Below are 18,734 nucleotides of genomic sequence, written 5' to 3' on the forward strand. Positions count from 1 at the left end.
TAACGGTAATAAAGGAGCTGAAATAGAATGAATGCAATGTGACCGCGCAACAGCCAGGTATACTCTAAGTAAAGTTCCCAGTAGAAAACAACATCTTCCACACTTCAAGCAATGTTTCATTACCGATATGCTTTTTATTAAATGATAATCATATAAATAGAAACTGTATGTTTGATGTAAAGAATAAAATTATTGAAACTTTTTTTTTGGGGGGGGGGGTAAATTTTTATGTCTCTGTAAACATATTTTACATCTTTTGAGGTGACTTCAAAACGTAAGAAAAAAGCAGATGTTTTCTCAAAGTGCAAGCCCTCCCAATGAGAGAAAATGACCATTCATAAGCATGTACCCGTTCTGAGAGTTCCCCTTATGAACCTCACTGTCTGGAAGTTTTATTTATATACCTTGAGATGACCCCCTATTTACATCAGGAAGTCGACGAAATTCAGAGTAAAAGATAATTTCATTCAGAAAATAATTAATATTCATTGAATATTGAGGACAACACACAAGGCCTAGATTGCAGGTAAAATAATTCCAAATTAAAAATTAATAACGAAAGACGAAATGCCCGGATATCTTACAGGTAAATTATATACTCAGGTGAAAATTTACAAAGGGAGATAATTGAATGTCTATTTTTGTACCAAAATGTTTATACATTTTTGTAAATATTGAAATTATGTATGAGTAGTCGTAGTTTGGTACATCTTAACAAGTTCTTCTACCCGCTTTTAAAAAGGACGAAAGGTACGTACCCAAATGTTTAAAAATTGTTTTAGATTTATCCTGGGGTTAAAAAGTTGTTAACTAGTACCACCCCCCTTTTTCCAACTTCTTTACTAGAAAAGATACGATTATAACTTTTCTTAAAACTGCTTTTGGTCCCTTAATTCACAAGAATGGAGTTCATATCACTAAGGAGGTTCGTATTAATGGAATCGGATCTTCATATTATAGTTTAAGATTATTATAAATTTATAACAAAGGAGGCCTTCATAAGGGGACACTATACATGTACATTGTATCAATTGGCATTGAAGTGGCCTGTTCATATAAACATGGACACTATGCCAAGCCATCACAATTATTTGATCAGTAATGTCCTTCACATTAATAGACCAATTAAGAACCAGATCTAATCCAAACGTCATACTTCATTTACTTCTAAACTAACTTTAATTCCAGTAGGCAGTACACTATTTACATGTATAAATATGATAACTAGAAAGTAGCACCGATATAGCAACACCAAAGTGGTCAGACAAACGATTAGTCCGACACCCCATTGATGTTTATTTGGATAGTAAAAATTACATATCACAACAATGTACATGTGTATACGTTACTAGACTTAAAGATGGGACAGATTTTGAATGTTTTAGTTTACAAAGTACAAGTGGCTATACATAGGGTGGTAAAGGGTTATTTTCGTGCAACATGTTTTGTCATTTTTATTTCACATGCAGCCGTGAAAAAGGTTTGTTATTCACTGTGTTTCGTGAAATTGGTAAAAAGATCAACGTGCAAGAAATTTTTAATTGTTCCTTAATTGTTAATCTGACTTCAAGCTGACCAGTCCATGTGACAACTTCTAAATGATGCATGCTTTGCAGAAAAGCAGCAAATACCAATTTTTAAGTTGTTATTTTGTCAGGAAGGTAAGTTGTTATTTTGTCAGGAAGGGCGATGAAGGGATCAAACCATTAATGCAATGAGTGAAAAATAAGGATGTGTGCCGTTACACCACTTTCATAGGTTAGGGGCAGGTTGGGTCGACATTTTGTATGTGCCTGTCCCAAGTCAGGAACCTGTAATTTAGTGGCTGTCATTTGTTCATCAGTCAGGGGACTTTTTGAAATAAGTGATTTTTAAATCACTTATTCATGTTATTTAAGTAGCAAATATCCAGACCAGTTGAAGTATAGTTAGTTGCTGCCTGTATGATGTTATTTAGAAGTTTTGCTCATTCAAACATAATGATGGACATGCAAATGACCAGATACACAGCATGCACAGGTCCAACTTGCATTGTATATATATATTTTGTTTACATGTAAGGATTAAATGATCGTGAGATGACATGGCATGATTGCAAATTAGACAAATAAATATCCATCAGAGACTACCGGTAAAGCAGGGAGATGGATATTTACAATTACCATGACTATATGACCTGTATGCCTTTTTGTTTACATGTTTTATTTTCATGTTTGTATTGATGTTCTTTTATATTTTCATAATTGTTAAATACATTACAGGCCATTCATTAGGGGGCGGTACCCGGTACTTTTACCCTCCTATGCTATTGACAAGTAAAAATGTACCGCCTAAATGTAGGAATTTTTATATAAGATATTCATGGAATAAATTGAAAAGTACCACCTAGAAACGTGGAAAGTACCAGTCAACATGAAAGATAATGAAACCCCTGCATTATTTCTCAAATTTATATATGTATTGTCTTTCTTAGCCTTGTTTTGAATATGCATGAAATAATGGCTACAATTAATCAGGTTGGGTCAAATTTGTCAGCTATCCTCTTTTATAATCTATCAGGAGTTGTCTACCATTATGCCTACATGTAGGTCTATAAATTGAATAAGACAAACAATTTTTGCCACAGTCACAGTGGCTTCCAAATGAGGTATTCACATGATTTATATAATGTTTTGTATTTGACATTGTTTATATGCTGCTTTGTTAAAATGTGTTTACTTGTTCATTTTTTGTTTTGTTTATACATGTACATGTATATGTATGTACTTCAATCATTTAATCATTTACTTTGCTATTTTTTGTAATAATTCATTTGATTGTCATGATTTTATTGCTAAAATTTTGTGCACCATGCTTGCTTAATATGATATCTTATCTTATATAACACGTACATATATAAGACAAGTTGTGTGGGGACTCCCATAAGTCATTACAGTGTTTATAGTGACAATTTTAAATTGTTTCTCCTAGCCTTCCTATTTAAATTATCTACTGAATGTACCAATAAATTCAACAATTGATGTACAATGTTTACTGATCTTTACTTATGTATTTCTTAATCAAACTACTAAATTATTTATATATCACTCTGTCATTCTATCCCAGTCACTCTGTATGAGTGTCCTTTCTGTACTACACTCTGCCCTTTCTATTCTCTCTATATCCTTTTTATACTCCCATTTGTCCTTTCTATGCTTTTAATTTTGTGCTAATGCAGCATAAAGCAACGGTGAACCAACAATCAATCAATCTATGCTCTTGTTCTGTGTATTCACCTCTCCTTACTATACCCCCTTTCCCTTTCTATGCTCATGTTGTCCTGTTTATTCGCCTCTGTCCTTTCAATACCCTTTGCCTTTCTATGCTCATGTTGTCATGTTTATTCGCCTCTGTCCTTTATATACTCTTCTTTTCCCTTTCTATGCTCATGTTCTCCTCTTTACTTGCCTCTGCCCTTTCTGTACTTCCCTTTGCCCTTTCTATGCTCTTGTCCTGTTTATTCGCCTCTGTCCTTTCTATACCACCTTTCCCTTTCTATGCTCATGTTGTCCTGCTTATTCGCCTCTGTCCTTTCTATACTCCCCTTTGCCCTTTCTATGCTCATGTTGTCCTGTTTATTCGCCTCTGTCCTTTCTATATTCCCTTTGCCCTTTCTATGCTCATGTTGTCCTGTTTATTCGCCTCTGTCCTTTCTATACTCCCCTTTGCCCTTTCTATGCTCTTGTCCAATTAATTCGCCTCCGTCCTCTCTATACTCCCCTTTGCCCTTTCTATGCTCTTAATGTCCTGTTTATTCGCCTCTGTCCTTTCTATACTCTCCTTTGCCCTTTCTATGCGTTTATTGTCCTGTTCAGTCGCCTCAGTCCTTTCTATACTCCCTTTTGCCCATCTATGCTCTTGTCCTGTTTATTCGCCTCTGTCCTTTCTATACCCACCTTTGCCGTAGTATGCTCTTATTGTCCTGTTTATTCGCCTCTGTTCTTTCTATATATCCTTTGCTCTTTCTATGCTCATGTTTTCCTGTGTATGTGCCTCTGCCCTTTCTATGCTCATGTTGTCCTGTGTACTCGCCTCTGTCCTTTCTATACTCCCCTTTTCCCTTTCTATGCTCTTGTTGTCCTGTTTATTCGCCTCTGTCCTTTGTATACTCCCCTTTGTCATTTCTATGCTCTTGTTGTCCTGTTTATTCGCCTCTGTCCTTTCTATACTCCCCTTTGCCCTGTCAATGCTCATGTTGTCCTGTTTATTCGCTTCTGTCCTTTCTATACTCCCCTTTGTCCTTTCTGTGCTCTTGTTGTCCTGTTTATTCGCCTCTGTCCTTTCTACACTCCCCTTTGCCCTTTCTATGCTTATGTGGTCTTGTTATTCGCCTCTGTCCTTTCTATACTCCCTTTTGCCCTTCTATGCTCCTGTCCTGTTTGTTCGCCTCTGTCTTTTCTATACCCACCTTTGCCCTAGTATGCTCTTATTGTCCTGTTTATTCACCTCTGTTCTTTCTTTACTCCCCTTTGCCCTTTCTATGCTCTTATTGTCCTGTTTATTCGCCTCTGTCCTTTCTATACTCTCCTTTGCCCTTTCTATGCTTTTGTTGTCCTGTTTGCCTCAGTCCTTTCTATTCCACCTTTGCCCTTTCTGTGCTCTTGTTGTCCTGTTTATTCGCCTCTGTCCTGTCTATACTCCCTTTTGCCCATCTATGCTCTTGTCCTGTTTATTCACCTCTTCTGTGCTCTTGTTGTCCTTTCTTTACTCCCCTTTGCCCTGTCAATGCTCATGTTGTCCTGTGTATACGCTTCTGTCCTTTCTATACTCCCCTTTGTCCTTTCTGTGCTCTTGTTGTCCTGTTTATTCGCTTCTGTCCTTTCTATACTCCCTTTTGCCCATTTATGCTCCTGTCGTGTTTGTTCGCCTCTGTCCTTTCTATACCCACCTTTGCCCTAGTATGCTCTTATTGTCCTGTTTATTCGCCTCTGTTCTTTCTATACTCCCCTTTGGACTTTCTATGCTCATGTTGTCCTGTGTACTCGCCTCTGTCCTTTCTATACTCCCCTTTGCCCTTTCTATGCTCTTGTTGTCCTGTTTTTTCGCCTCTGTCTTTTGTATACTCCCCTTTGTCCTTTCTATGCTCTTGTTGTCCTGTTTGCCTCAGTCCTTTCTATTCCACCTTTGCCCTTTCTGTGCTCTTGTTGTCCTGTTTATTCGCCTCTGTCCTGTCTATACTCCCTTTTGCCCATCTATGCTCTTGTCCTGTTTATTCACCTCTTCTGTGCTCTTGTTGTCCTTTCTTTACTCCCCTTTGCCCTGTCAATGCTCATGTTGTCCTGTGTATACGCTTCTGTCCTTTCTATACTCCCCTTTGTCCTTTCTGTGCTCTTGTTGTCCTGTTTATTCGCCTCTGTCCTTTCTATACTCCCTTTTGCCCATCTATGCTCCTGTCCTGTTTGTTCGCCTCTGTCCTTTCTATACCCACCTTTGCCCTAGTATGCTCTTATTGTCCTGTTTATTCGCCTCCGTTCTTTCTATACTCCCCTTTAGACTTTCTATGCTCATGTTGTCCTGTGTACTCGCCTCTGTCCTTTCTATACTCCCCTTTGCCCTTTCTATGCTCTTGTTGTCCTGTTTTTTCGCCTCTGTCTTTTGTATACTCCCCTTTGTCCTTTCTATGCTCTTGTTGTCCTGTTTATTAACCTCTGTCCTTTCTATAATCCCCTTTGCACTTTCTATGCTCATGGTGTCCTGTGTATTCGCCTCTGTCATTTCTATACTCTTATTTGCCCTTTTCATGCTCAAGATGTGTTTTTGCTTCTGTCCTCTCTATACTCCCCTTTGCCCTGTCAATGCTCATTTTGTCCTGTTTATTCGCCTCTGTCCTTTCTATACTGCCCTTTACCCTTTCTATGCTCATGTTGTCCTGTTTATTCGCCTCTGTCATTTCTATACTCCCCTTTGCCCTTTTTTTGCTCATCTTGTCCTGTGTATTCGCTTCTGTCCTTTCTATACTCCCCTTTGCCCTGTCAATGCTCATGTTGTCCTGTTTATTTGTTCTGTCCTTTCTATACTCCTCTTTGTCCTTTCTGTGCTCTTGTTGTCCTGTTTATTCGCTTCTGTCCTCTCTATACTCCCCTTTGCCCTGTCAATGCTCATGTCCTGTTTATACGCCTCTGTCCTTTCTATACTGCCCTTTGCCTTTTCTATGCTCATGTTGTCCTGTTTATTCGCCTCTGTCCTTTCTATACTCCATTTTGCCCATCTTTGCTCTTGTCCTGTTTATTCGCTTCTGTCCTTTCTATGCTTTTGCTGTCCTTTTTTTCGCATCTGGCCTTCCTATACTCCCTTTTGCCCTTTCTATACTCCCCTTTGCCATTTGTATGCTCTAGTTGCCCTGTTTATTCTCATCTTGCCTTTCTATACTACTGTTTGCCCTTTTTTATGATCTTATTGTCCTGTTTTTTCGCCTCTGTCCTTTCTTTACTCCCCTTTGCCCTTTCTATACTACTGTTTGCCCTTTCTATGATCTTATTGTCCTGTTTTTTCGCCTCTGTTCTTTCTTTACTCCCATTTGCCCTTTCTATGCTCAAGTTGTCCTGTTTATTCGCCTCTGTCCTTTCTATACTCTTCTTTGCCCTTTCTATGCTCATCTTGTCTTGTGTATTCGCTTCTGTCCTCTCTATACTCCCCTTTGCCCTGTCAATGCTCATGTCCTGTTTATACGCCTCTGTCCTTTCTATACTGCCATTTGCCTTTTCTATGCTCATGTTGTCCTGTTTATTCGCCTCTGTCCTTTCTATACTCCCTATTGCCCATCTTTGCTCTTGTCCTGTTTATTCGCTTCTGTCCTTTCTATACTCCCCTTTGCCCTTTCTATGCTTTTGCTGTCCTTTTTTTTCGCATCTGGCCTTTCTATACTCCCTTTTGCCCTTTCTATGCTCTTATTGTCCTGTGTATTCGCCTCCGTCCTTTCTATACTCCCCTTTGCCCTTTCTATGCTTTTGCTGTCCTTTTTTTCGCATCTAGCCTTCCTATACTCCCTTTTGCCCTTTCTATGCTTTTATTGTCCTGTTTATTCGCCTCCGTCCTTTCTATACTCCCCTTTGCCATTTCTATGCTCTAGTTGCCTTGTTTATTCTCATCTTGCCTTTCTATACTACTGTTTGCCCTTTCTATGATCTTATTGTACTGTTTTTTTCGCCTCTGTCCTTTGTTTACTCCCCTTTCCCCTTCTATGCTCATGTTGTCCTGTTTATTCGCCTCTGTTCTTTTTATACTCTCCTCTGCCCTTTCTATGATCTTGTTGTCCTGTTTATTCGCCTTTGTCCTTTCTATACTCCCCTTTGCCCTTTCTATGATCATGTTGTCCTGTGTATTCGCCTCTGTCCTTTCTATACTCCCCTTTGCCCTTTCTATGCTCATAATGTCCTGTTTATTCGCTTGTGTCCTTTCTATACTCCCATTTGCCCTTTCTATGCTTATGTTGTTCTGTTTATTCGTCTCTGCCCTTTCTATGCTTATGTTGTTCTGTTTATTCGTCTCTGCCCTTTCTATGCTCATGTTGTCCTGTTTATTCGCCTCTGTCTTTTCTTTACTCCCCTTTGCCCTTTCTATGCTCATGTTGTCTTGTTTATTCGCCTCTGTCCTTTCTATACTCCCCTTTGCCCTTTCTATGCTCTTATTGTCCTATTTATTCCCTTGTGTCCTTTCTTTACTCCCCTTTTCCCTTTCTTTGCTCTTGTTGTCCTGTTTATTTGCCTCTGTCCATTCTATACTCTTGTTGTCCTGTTTATTCGCCTCTGTCCATTCTATACTCTTGTTGTCCTGTTTATTCGCCTCTGTCCTTTCTATACTCCCCAGACCCCTTTGTCCTTTCTATGCTCTCATTGTCCGGTTTATTTGCCACCTGTCCTTTCTAGACTTAAGTTACTTCTGTTCCTTGTAATCTGCCTTCTACTCTCTCTCTCTCTATGGTCCCCTCTGACCCTTACTCTGTCCTTTCTGGTCTCCCTCTATCAAAACTGTACTCCCTTTTGTCTATATATGCTCTTGTTTTCCTGTTTAATCGCTATCTGTCCTTTCTATACTGCCCTTTGTTTTTTTTGTTCTTCACTCTGCCGATTATTTTATCCCTCTGCCCTTTCTATACCCTCTTTTGCCCTTTCTATGTCTCCCTGTCCTGTTAAATCATTATCGGTCCTTTTTATATTCCCCTTTGTCCTTTATAGGTTTTCGTTGTCCTCTTTATTTGCTATCTGTCCTTTGTGACTAGTTTGCACTTACTATGCTCTCCTTGTCCTCTTTGTGTGCCCTTTTGCATTTCTAGACTTCCTTTTGCCTTTTTTTACGCTCTTGTTGTCCACCACTGCCCTTTCCATGCTCCCATTTACTCTTTCTAAATTTCTATGTCCTGTCTGTCCTACACTCAGCCCTTTTGATGACCCTCTGTTCTTTCTACCATTCCCTCTGCCTTTTCTATTTTCCTCTCTACCCTTTCTATTACTACCTTCTGCCCTTTCGATTTTCTATATCACTCTGTTCTTATACCCTACACTTTATCCTATTTATTCTCCCAATTACCTTGTCTATGCTCTTGTTGTCCTGTTTTTTTCGCCATCTGTCCTTTCAAGGTCGCTTCTGTCCTTTCTATACTCCCCTCTACTCGTTCTATGCTTCCTTCTGTACTACACTTTGCTCTTTCTTTTCTCCCTATGTCATTTATATACTCCTCTTTGTCCTTTCTATGCTATAGTTGTCCTGTTTATTCGCCATCTGTCCTTTCTTAAACGCCCCTTTGCCCTTTTTGTGCTCTTGTTGTCCTTTCCGTCCTTCAATCTGCCTTGCCTATTCATTTTCTGACCTTTCATCTCTGTACTCTCCTTTGCCCTTTCTATTCTCTTGTTAATTATTCACCAACCGTGCTTTCCATATTCCCCTCTTTACCTTTCTATGATCCTGTTAATTCTGTGCTCCCCTCTTGTCTTGTATATGCCCTCTTTACCTTTCTATACTTCAGTCTGATCTGCATTACATTTTGCTCCCCTCAGCCCTTTATATGCTCCACTCTACCCTTTTAGTGATCCACTTAATGATCTTTCTATACTCATTCATTACCATAGATATGCTTCCCTCTACACTTTCAATGCTCTCGTCTCTGCCCTTGCTTGCGTCCCTCTAATCTAAGCTATCTATGTTCCCTTTTATGTCCTTTTTCCGCCCAACCTTGTAGGTCTGTTTAGTGTCGAAATAAGGAGATGTGCTTGGTATTTAATGAGAACTATCCATGCACCAAACTTTAAATGAAGTGGATATAATCAATGCATTTTGTTTTGTTTTCTGAGCCCGAATAAATGGTTAGAAATAAAATCCTGTTAAATATTGGAAAAGTTTTTTAACCCCCAAACTGCATATGTATTATCATGATCATGTCATTGACTATAAACTAATCAAAAATACAATTTAAAACCTTGCTATAAAACTGTTGCACTGTTTTGATATACAATAGAGCCCTCGCAATGATCGAAGTTTTTAACCTTTAACGACCTTGACTGGCTACACAGCCCTCGCAATGATAAAAGTTTTTAACCTTTAACGACCTTGACTGGCTATACAGCCCTCGCACGGTCCATGAGGGCAATAACATGTAGAAATATTCTGCAATGCAGATGACCAAAAAATGCCCCCCCCCCCCCCCCCTGACCAAAATAAACCCAAACCTATATAGTGATAGAATATAAAAAAGAAAAAAATTATTTATAGCGTCGAAAAAAACTTAATAAATATGTTCGCCCATAGAGCGAAATTTTTTTTATCTTCACTGAGAAAAAAACTAAAAACATAACCCCTCCCCCTCCCCCAACGTTTTTTGAAGTTAAATGGTTGCTTCCTAAATACTTTTTTACTTGTACATTTGTGAACATAAATAAAATGTGTATCTATTACTAGATATGTAAATGTATAACTTATCATGGATAGTATATCTTTATGATATTATAATAAGTAGAAATCTCGTATGTACAGATTGATATGTACCGAGTAACCTCGAAATATGGTACAGTACGTCAATACACACAAGTGTAATTATACGTTTAAGATAAGTGCATGTCTCTGTAATACTAGTATCAAATGTTCCTTATAAAAGAATATATACATTGTAGGATATTGATAGTCTACTAGGATTTCTGATATCTAAATTTCTAATATCGAGCCCCCACATTTAAATACAGTTTCAGGGGCGGATCCAGCCATTTTAAAAAGGAAAGGGGTGTCCAACTACATGTCCCCATTCAAATGCATTGATCGTCAAAAAAAAGGGGGGTCCAACCAGATGTATAAATCAAATGCAATTGCCTATAAACACTTGTAGATATATTGAAGCAAAGGCAATTTAGTAAAACAGTTTTGTGTATATAAAAATAAAAAGTATAGCAGGTTAGGTGATCATATATATTCATATTTTGGGATAAGTTGTCTCGCTTGATTAAGGTCTAAACGAACTTAGCGGACAAACAAAAAGTTGTCCCGCTTGATTAAGGTCTAAACTAACTTAGCGGACAAACAAATCCACATCACATTTATACAGTTGTACCCGATTTTTAAGTTAACTGCAACCATTTAAAACAATTGTAAATTTAAAATAAAGCTCACCCAATCACTTTAGGAAAACAGATTGTGTTATTTAGAAATATCAAGTTGAGCTGGGGTCGGTGTTCACTTATATATACACATTTTAGGATACGATCATGGCCTGCTTAATCAAGGATTTTAAACGAACTTATCGGACGAACGAATCCACATCTATGCAATGTATGCCCGATTTTAAAATTTACTACAACTTTCCATAAACACTTGTAACTATAATACGAATGTAGCTAGGGTCATTGAATCATTTTACATCTAACAAAGCATACATCACCGGATATACTTGTATTTTGACTTCCTCCCTCCTCGTTTTATCAAGCTTCACAATAATATTTCCTGATTTACCATGGATATTTTAGGCAGTTGGTTGTAAATATTTGTTCTGATGAAAAGTTTTCGTTCCAGATTGTCCACGCGGAGTAGAGGTTCCTCTATACGAGGCGTGGGCGAGGATGCAGAAATTTCATTAAGGGTGAGTTAGTTAAATGTTACATGACCATGATGACAAGTGGGCAAAGGTTATAAAACAGAAAAAAAGATAAAAAGAATGCTTCTCACTGATTATGCTTCTGTCTTCATCAGATAAAGAGTCAGAAACGATTAAACATCAGTTACCCAGCCTTTCGCAGGTGCATACTGTATAATGAATTACAAAAATAAGAAATTGTGTATGATTGCCAATGAAACAAGTCTTCACAAGAGAACTTATGACACAAACATTAACTATGGGTCAGAGTATGGCCTTCAACAATGAGTAATGGCCATACCGCATGGTCAGCTATAAAAAGACAATTTAATTGTTTCCCATTTTGACAATTTCTCTTGTTTGGCTTTATAAACATTTTGATGTAAGCGTCACTGGTGAGTCTTGTGTAGACGAAACGCACGTCTGGCGTACTAAATTATAATCCTGGTACCTTTGATAACTATTATCTGATATTTAATAAAAAAAATTATATGTTGTGCAAAAAGCTTTATCTTTTTTTTAATGAAAGATCCAATTATTTTCAATTTGTTTTCGTCCCAATATGCATGTAAACACCGTCATCATCGTCTCTTCATTTCGAAGATTTCTTGATCTCAAATTGACTATATACTTAATGTATAACACGGCAATAGTAGGATCTAAGTTAAAAGAAATTGGAAATGGTCAATGGTCACGTGCTGGCGCGCTCGTAGGAGATCGTGGGATTCGATCCGCACCTAGGTCATCCAAAGACCTTTAAATTAACGTTTATAAAATTCATTTGCGAAGCATGCCATATTTTAGAAATTGGAGAAAAGATTGGTCGACTCGGAATCGAAATAAGGTTATGGTGTAGAATGGTATATTTATATTTTATTCCGAATAAGCATAATGATACTTGCTACTGGACGTTAAACAGTCCTGCCTCAATCAAAGAAAATGGGACAAATTAAATATACAATTAGGAACTTTATTTTAAAATGTGAATATCCATATCTATACAATTTAAAATGTGAATATCCATATCTATATATCTATATAAATATATTGTATAAACATACTCAAACCCGACGGAAACTGGGTCTGTTTCCTTATATTGATTATATATATATGTATAAATAGTTTTGTTTACAACTTGCAGCTTCACCCTTTTAGGTCAAGGACATCGTATTGAAGGAAGTCATAAATTTTTAACACAATAATTATTGTTAACGATTGATCAACGTTTGACCATGAATATCCTTCCGATTACAATCACTTCGATTGTATCATGTCTAATTCCTGGAATAGTGTTTTTTTAACGAAAATTGAAAAATTATCGAAAATTCTAGTTTAAAAAAGTTCTTCGACTTTGTACTTTGTTTTTAATTTGAAACGAAAATATAAACAGCTAGCTGGTGCCCTGTAAGTGTCTATCTCAATAGTAACTTCAATGTCTTGCTTATGTTTTGTCTCGCCTGCGTCGAAATCTGCTATGGCGAGACATTTAAATTGTTATATCGGCGTCGGAGGCGAGGTAAAAAAAAATGTTCTGTACTGAACCGACACGCTAAACTGAAATGTTTTAAAATACTTGCTACTTCACAAGGAAACAGTCCAAAGGGAGGCAAGTTACCTGACCGGGAAACATTATTCTGATACTGAGCTGACCAGTGTTTGCTCTTACTCCATAATGGCGCATGCTTAGTTTAGAAGCAGCAAATACCAATTTTAAAGTTGTAGGTTTGAACTGGCAGGGTTCGAACCAACAATCTCCCGAACACAGGGGCGGTTACATTGCTTTGATATATATTTGACATATCATTTACGAACAACAGAAACTCAACAAATGTCGGGCATTGTCATACACTAGTCCGTCTATCCTACATAATGTACGAAGGACTAATACAATAACAAAGAGATGTTTAGTTTTAAACATATTTATCTATAGGGGATTGGGAAAAAGTTTTTGCAACTTATATTGAATATAGAAATGTTGAGTTATTAATTAACATTTTTTTCATGTATCTGCCGAAGATAACATGACAGGGTTTATACAACTACATGCTACAAAGCAAACTTCAGCAATGAGCAAAACTATTACCGATGTTTTGAATTTTTTATTGAATTTTCCTTTTTTTTATTTTAGGATATTTGTGATACAAGCATGTCATCACAAGTGATTATCTCCCCTGAGAAGGTTTACTCCACGGGACTACTCGAAGGTATCCAACGTCTATGGAATACTGGAGATCATTCAGATGTCATAATTCTGGTGGGAGAGAAGACATTCAAATGTCACAAATTTATGTTGGCAGCAGTATCCACATACTTCGACGCCATGTTTTCTTCAGGCATGCGCGAAAGTGTAAGTGGTGAAGTGACTTTTCCGGAAATGGATCCTGATCTGTTTGATTGCGTGATTAAGTTTGTTTATAGCGGCGATATTGAACTCACGATAGACAATGGCGTCGAAATTCTCAGTATTGCATCCGTTTTGCAAATCAAAATGCTACAGCAAATTTGTGAAGATTTTCTCTATCCACATATAACCTCCGAAAATTGTTTAAAAATTTGGAAACTTGCTTCATTTCATGACTGCCATAACCTTGCTAACCATGCAATAAAAATCGTTGCTGCGAACTACCAAGAAATTCGTAAAACTAGTGACTTTGTTGAATTAGAAGGCAAAGAGCTTGCGAGTATAATGAAAGAGGACAACTTACAAACCGATAGCGAGGATCGACTCTGTGATACAGTTTTCCAGTGGCTTGAACACGATTTAGAAAAACGGAAGAAATTTTGCGGCAATCTTTTCGAAAACATTCGCCTGTCTTTCCTAAATCCGGAATATTTACTAACAATCGAGGACCGACATGACTTTCTCAAAGATGATTTAGAGACAATGAAATACATCAACGAAGCAAAGAAATACCATCTTCTACCTGCTCGACAGCAGGACATTTGCAACAAGCAGACACGATATCGTCTGTCGTCTGGAACAGAAGAAGTGGTTGTCCTCTTAGGAGGATGTGAATCAACAACTCCACCGTACATCAGAAGTCTGCAGGTCATATGTTACAGTTTCCAGAGTAAAGAATGGTTTGAGTTATCTGCCCTTCCTTATGATCCTGGTATAGAGTTTGCATCATGCACTTACAAGAATGATATTTTCGTGTCAGGTGGGGGGTCAATGCAGAATTGCCTTCTGAGATACGACGCAGACAAGAACAAATGGGTTCAAATGGCAACAATGAAAAGCGGAAGGCGCCGACATTCAGTCGTTGCTGTAACTGGTGGCCTTTATGCCTTAGGCGGATATGACAACAAACTGGAAGATGGTTCGCGCATGCTCTCAAGTATCGAATTGTACGATATCCGCGAGGACGAATGGTCAGAAGTAGGCCAGTTGCCAATTGCAATCAGTTCATTTTCAGCAGCAGTGGTTGGTGAAAGTATTTATACCTTTGGAGGTGAAAAGAACGATAGAAAGGACACCGCTTTCATTCAGTGCTTTGATACACGCATGCGTCAGTCATGTAAGCTTGATGCCAAAATTCCAATGGCTTGCAAGCTTACACGTTCCGTTACTGTTAACAGCAGAGTGTTCCTGATTTTCTATGATGGCCGTGTAGTTGAGTTTTGCAAAGACACAAAAGAAAGTAGGAAAACGTATTGCCGAACCGTTGGTAGACTAACAGCCTATCAAAGAATTCATTTCGGCGTCATTCATTACCAAGGTAACATTATCGTTCTTGGTGGCGAAATTGAAAGTAATACGCTTTGTAAAGATCTAATAATGTTTGACCCTTCAACTTCTGGATGTACGACATTAAGCGACACACTTCCGGCACCAAGACTGATTGACGGCTGTGTCAAAATAGCTGCGCTAAAAAAGCACATGAAACCTTTGCAAAAATGAAACAATCCGTGTTTTACTAGTGATAGAGAACGTAAATGTAGATTGGTGATATTGCAACTAAATGGCTTTTATTTGTCAGTACACAACACTCTATGCATGATTTTATTTTAAAATTTATATTTTGACATTTTTCTTGAATTTGAATTCGTTATTGTTTTTACAACTTCTTAATCAATATTGTTTATGAACATGATAATGATATAACTGATTTTATATATACACATGTGCATTGCTGGATCAATTTGCATCCTTTTCGATTCTGATCGTCTGCATGTTCGTCGTGCAGCCGTATGCCACGTGACTTGTATGGTGCATGTTCAATTCCCGTTTTAAACAATTCTCAAATCCCATAAATTTCGCTCATTGTCATTTTTTAAAATACATTGACTTATTTGATCCTACAGTAGCTATTTATTAATTTTATTCTAGAAATTATTGAATTAACACTCGATTAATATCATGTTAGCTTAATAGCAATTAAAAATTCACGATATTAACTCAACATTCACGCGTTGCAGTTGAGTATATTAAAAGGTGAAAAACACACGTTGTCTATGAGTAAGATATAATTGGTGTTTATTGTACTCGGCAAGTCTGGCATTTTTACCTGTTTTATACATAAAGAACTAGAGGAAAGAAATGTGTGCCAATAGATCGGTTAAATTATATTTATTTTATCTTGTGTATAATACATGGAAAAGTTTCTATTTTTAGAGACTGGAAAAAAGCTTTTCTTTTGTTAAAATAAATGAAATAGAATGAATGAATGAACGAATAACAAATCATGTACTCTATAACCGGAAACATTACTTGATTCTATCTTTTTCCTTTCAAAAAGATTTTTAAAGGTGGTACCTAACACTACAGTGAGATAACTATGTAAAATCAGCTAAACGTTTAGATTACGCTGCGTTATTAATGTAATATTAAGCTTCTCAATGATCGAAATTAGTGTTTGTCAAACTGCTATCTAACCAGTGATTTTTTTCTGATAAAATGGTTGGTTCAAATTTTTTGAAATATTTTGTCAAAGGTTCAAAGTAAATACTTTGTCAAAATTTTATGAAAATTAAACGAGCCACATTAATTTTAGGGAAGGTGTAAGTACCACCTTAAGCATGTCAATATTTCGTTAAACGTAAATAGCCTACATGTATGAGATCTCTGTTGTCTTTTTATAATGTTTCATGATGTCATATGATTTTTTTATTTTAATGTTTATCATGTTTGTGTTAACCGTGGGGAGCAGTCATTTGATAAATTTTAAGATGGTCACAGCATGGAAGAGGGAAGGGGGAGAAGTTGTTGCATTGAAATGTGTCTTCTAAATGTGTTTTTAATATCTATATTTGATTTAAAAAAGATAAATCGTGGTTCCTTGTTTGCCTTTTGGGATAAGTGTAAGGGTAAACTAAAATAGACACTAAAAAACTTTTATCATACATACTGAAATATTTTCCACTGCACATTTTGCAACCAACAATAAATTAATCACACGTGTACCGTTGTGGGAATCCGGTGCATGCAACTAACACTTCTCCCTTTTGCATAAAATGGAACTTTCGAGTAGTGCTTTTTTGTCTAAAATGTAATGTTGTATATACACACAGATATTTGTATACAGAACTTGAATTATTCAGAACAATTTACACAAACACTTCGATGGCCTTAATTTAAAGATTTTTTAATATTACTTTTTTATTTATTAACTTTTACATTTTGTATCATTAAAAAGTAATAAATATGGAAACGGAAGTCTTTATCGTTTGTTTATTAATCATACAGCTGGTTGTCGGAGCATACAGGGAGTTTTCATGGTACTTTTTCTTCTAGAAAATAAAAATAAATTGTGGACACAAAATCATGCATTTTGCTTCAAAACCAACATCCAGCGCGTTTATTGCATGATGAACCTCATCTCAAAATCACAACTTCATATGGCCTTCAACAATGGGACAAATAATCACAGAAAATTTGAGTCAGTTCTTGGTACTGTTTGTTTCTTGCAGGATAGACATGATAGAGGCGCATTGACGAGTTTGACCTTTCCAGATCTGTTTACGCTTGATTTATTTCCCAGGCAGCATAAAAGTATTGGGCATATAAAAATAGTTATGATTGTTGGAAAACAGGTCAGAAGTCATTGGAACTTTGAATTATGATTTTGTTTTAGACATCATCCAAAACATATGAATTTTAGAAAGGACATGTACCAAAAAAGAAATAAACATATATACGTAGCTTTTGTGCGTGATTTTGGAACAACTTTTTTTGAATTTTGAATCCTCAATGCTCTTCGACTTTGTATACTTGTTTGGCTTTATAAATATTTTGATATGAGCGTCACTGATGAGTCTTATGTAGACGAAACGCGCGTCTGGCGTACTAAATTATAATCCTGGTACCTCTGATAACTATTTTATACGACCGCAAACATTTTTTTTAGTTGTTATATTGCTATGATGTCGTCGTCGTCCGAAGACACATCTGGTTTCCGGACAATAACTTTAGCTTTAGAGAAGGGATCTCTGTAAACTTTAACAAGACAGTTTAATACCACAAAAGGAAGGTTGGAATCGGTTTTGGGGGTTATGGTACCAACAGTTAAGGAATTAGGGGCCAAAAACAAGCATGTTTGTAGTTTTCAGACAATAACTTGTGTTCAAGTGAATGGATCTCTTTGACATTGTACTACAAGGTTTCATACTACAAAGGGCAGACTTGGATTGAGTTTGGGGGTAATTGCTCCAAAAAGGGGGGAGCATTTTTGTTCCCAAACTTTTTAAGGGGATTATTTTTTTTTCTTCAAAATTCATTTTTTTTTTAAGTTTCAAGAAAAATTCTTTAATTACATGTAGTATTGCGCAATATATTTTAAAGATCTTTGACCACTTTGATTTTGTGTCAGTAAGTGTACAAATAAAAAAACATCGTAGAAAAGAAATTTCACGATGAAATAAATAAATTGTGAGATGGCAATACAATCTTCTAATAATTCAGTATTCACATGTGAAAGATAAAAAGTACTTACATGTTACAAGTTTATACTTTTGCATTTATTTTAAATTTTGTGTTTGAAGGAAAAGTTATTTTATCTCAATAAAAAATGGACAAGTAATTACCTGTACAATCGTGACAATTATATTTGTACAAGTAATCACTTATACAAAATAATAATGTGTGCACGACATATATATGTATTGTCTCCATGCAGTGATCATGAGGAAATATATAGAAGGTCAAATTATACAATTTGAAAAAAATAGGCAGGACAGGAGTTTTGAGTAAAAAAAAAGGCAGGATGAGACACTTCCAAAAAAGTCAGGATGACAATTTAGGTAAAAAAGAGCCAGGATATACTAAAAAAAAGCAGGACCAATTAAAGTGAAACATAAAAAGAGATGCTTTTTTTTAGATAATAACTTTAAAAAAATGCAGGACAAAATTGTTCATCCTAGCCCCCCCCCCCCCTAAAAATTAAATGGTAGCTCCCTTATTAAAAGCAAGACAATACGCGAGAGTGCAATGAAAACAATAGCTTCTGTTTTATAAAGACTAAATGTTCGTTCTACCAGAAGTGGCCGAGTGGGCTATGCTGTTACACATATCGCATGCAGTGATGCCACGATGTCACTGAAGAGTTTAACCCCTCTGAGAAAAGAACACAAACACAAATAAAAAAAAACGTAGTCACTGAATTTAACCTAAATTGTAGATTTTATGATCCACTATCATGTCTTG

At 36.7% G+C, this 18,734-nt stretch overlaps 2 protein-coding genes across 4 annotated transcripts; one reads left to right on the top strand and one right to left on the bottom strand.

Annotated features, from left to right (window-relative positions):
- The first annotated feature begins 409 nt into the window (after positions 1 to 409).
- Positions 410 to 16,748, top strand: LOC139495629 (kelch-like protein 24). 3 transcript variants are annotated; one of them, XM_071283916.1, is made up of 3 exons: positions 410 to 526; positions 11,032 to 11,098; positions 13,221 to 16,748. In XM_071283916.1, the coding sequence occupies exon 3, from the start codon at positions 13,239 to 13,241 to the stop codon at positions 14,991 to 14,993; it is 1,755 nt and encodes a 584-aa protein (XP_071140017.1). In that variant the 5' UTR covers positions 410 to 526; positions 11,032 to 11,098; positions 13,221 to 13,238; the 3' UTR covers positions 14,994 to 16,748. The 3 variants fall into 3 exon arrangements, with proteins under 3 accessions (XP_071140017.1, XP_071140016.1, XP_071140015.1); XM_071283915.1 differs by lacking the exon at positions 410 to 526 and adding an exon at positions 596 to 750; XM_071283914.1 differs by lacking the exon at positions 410 to 526 and having other exon boundaries at positions 10,865 to 11,098.
- LOC139494274 (ATP synthase subunit b-like) lies at positions 6,408 to 6,752 on the bottom strand. Its single transcript, XM_071282443.1, has one exon. It carries the CDS (start codon positions 6,750 to 6,752, stop codon positions 6,408 to 6,410), a length of 345 nt encoding a protein of 114 aa, XP_071138544.1.
- Positions 16,749 to 18,734: the final 1,986 nt, after the last annotated feature.

The sequence above is a fragment of the Mytilus edulis genome, chromosome 11 (genome assembly GCF_963676685.1).
Source record: "Mytilus edulis chromosome 11, xbMytEdul2.2, whole genome shotgun sequence".
Classification (NCBI taxonomy): Eukaryota; Metazoa; Mollusca; class Bivalvia; order Mytilida; family Mytilidae; genus Mytilus; species Mytilus edulis.

Excerpts from the sequence above, each read along its gene's own strand:
- LOC139494274 (XM_071282443.1), bottom strand. The coding sequence starts at position 6,752 with ATGAGCATAGAAAAGGCAAATGGCAGTATAGAAAGGACAGAGGCGTAT.
- LOC139495629 (XM_071283914.1), top strand. The coding sequence starts at position 11,012 with ATGAAAAGTTTTCGTTCCAGATTGTCCACGCGGAGTAGAGGTTCCTCT. Across the intron at positions 11,099-13,220 it reads ATGCAGAAATTTCATTAAGG|GATATTTGTGATACAAGCAT; the intron begins GTGAGTTAGTTA and ends TTTTTATTTTAG.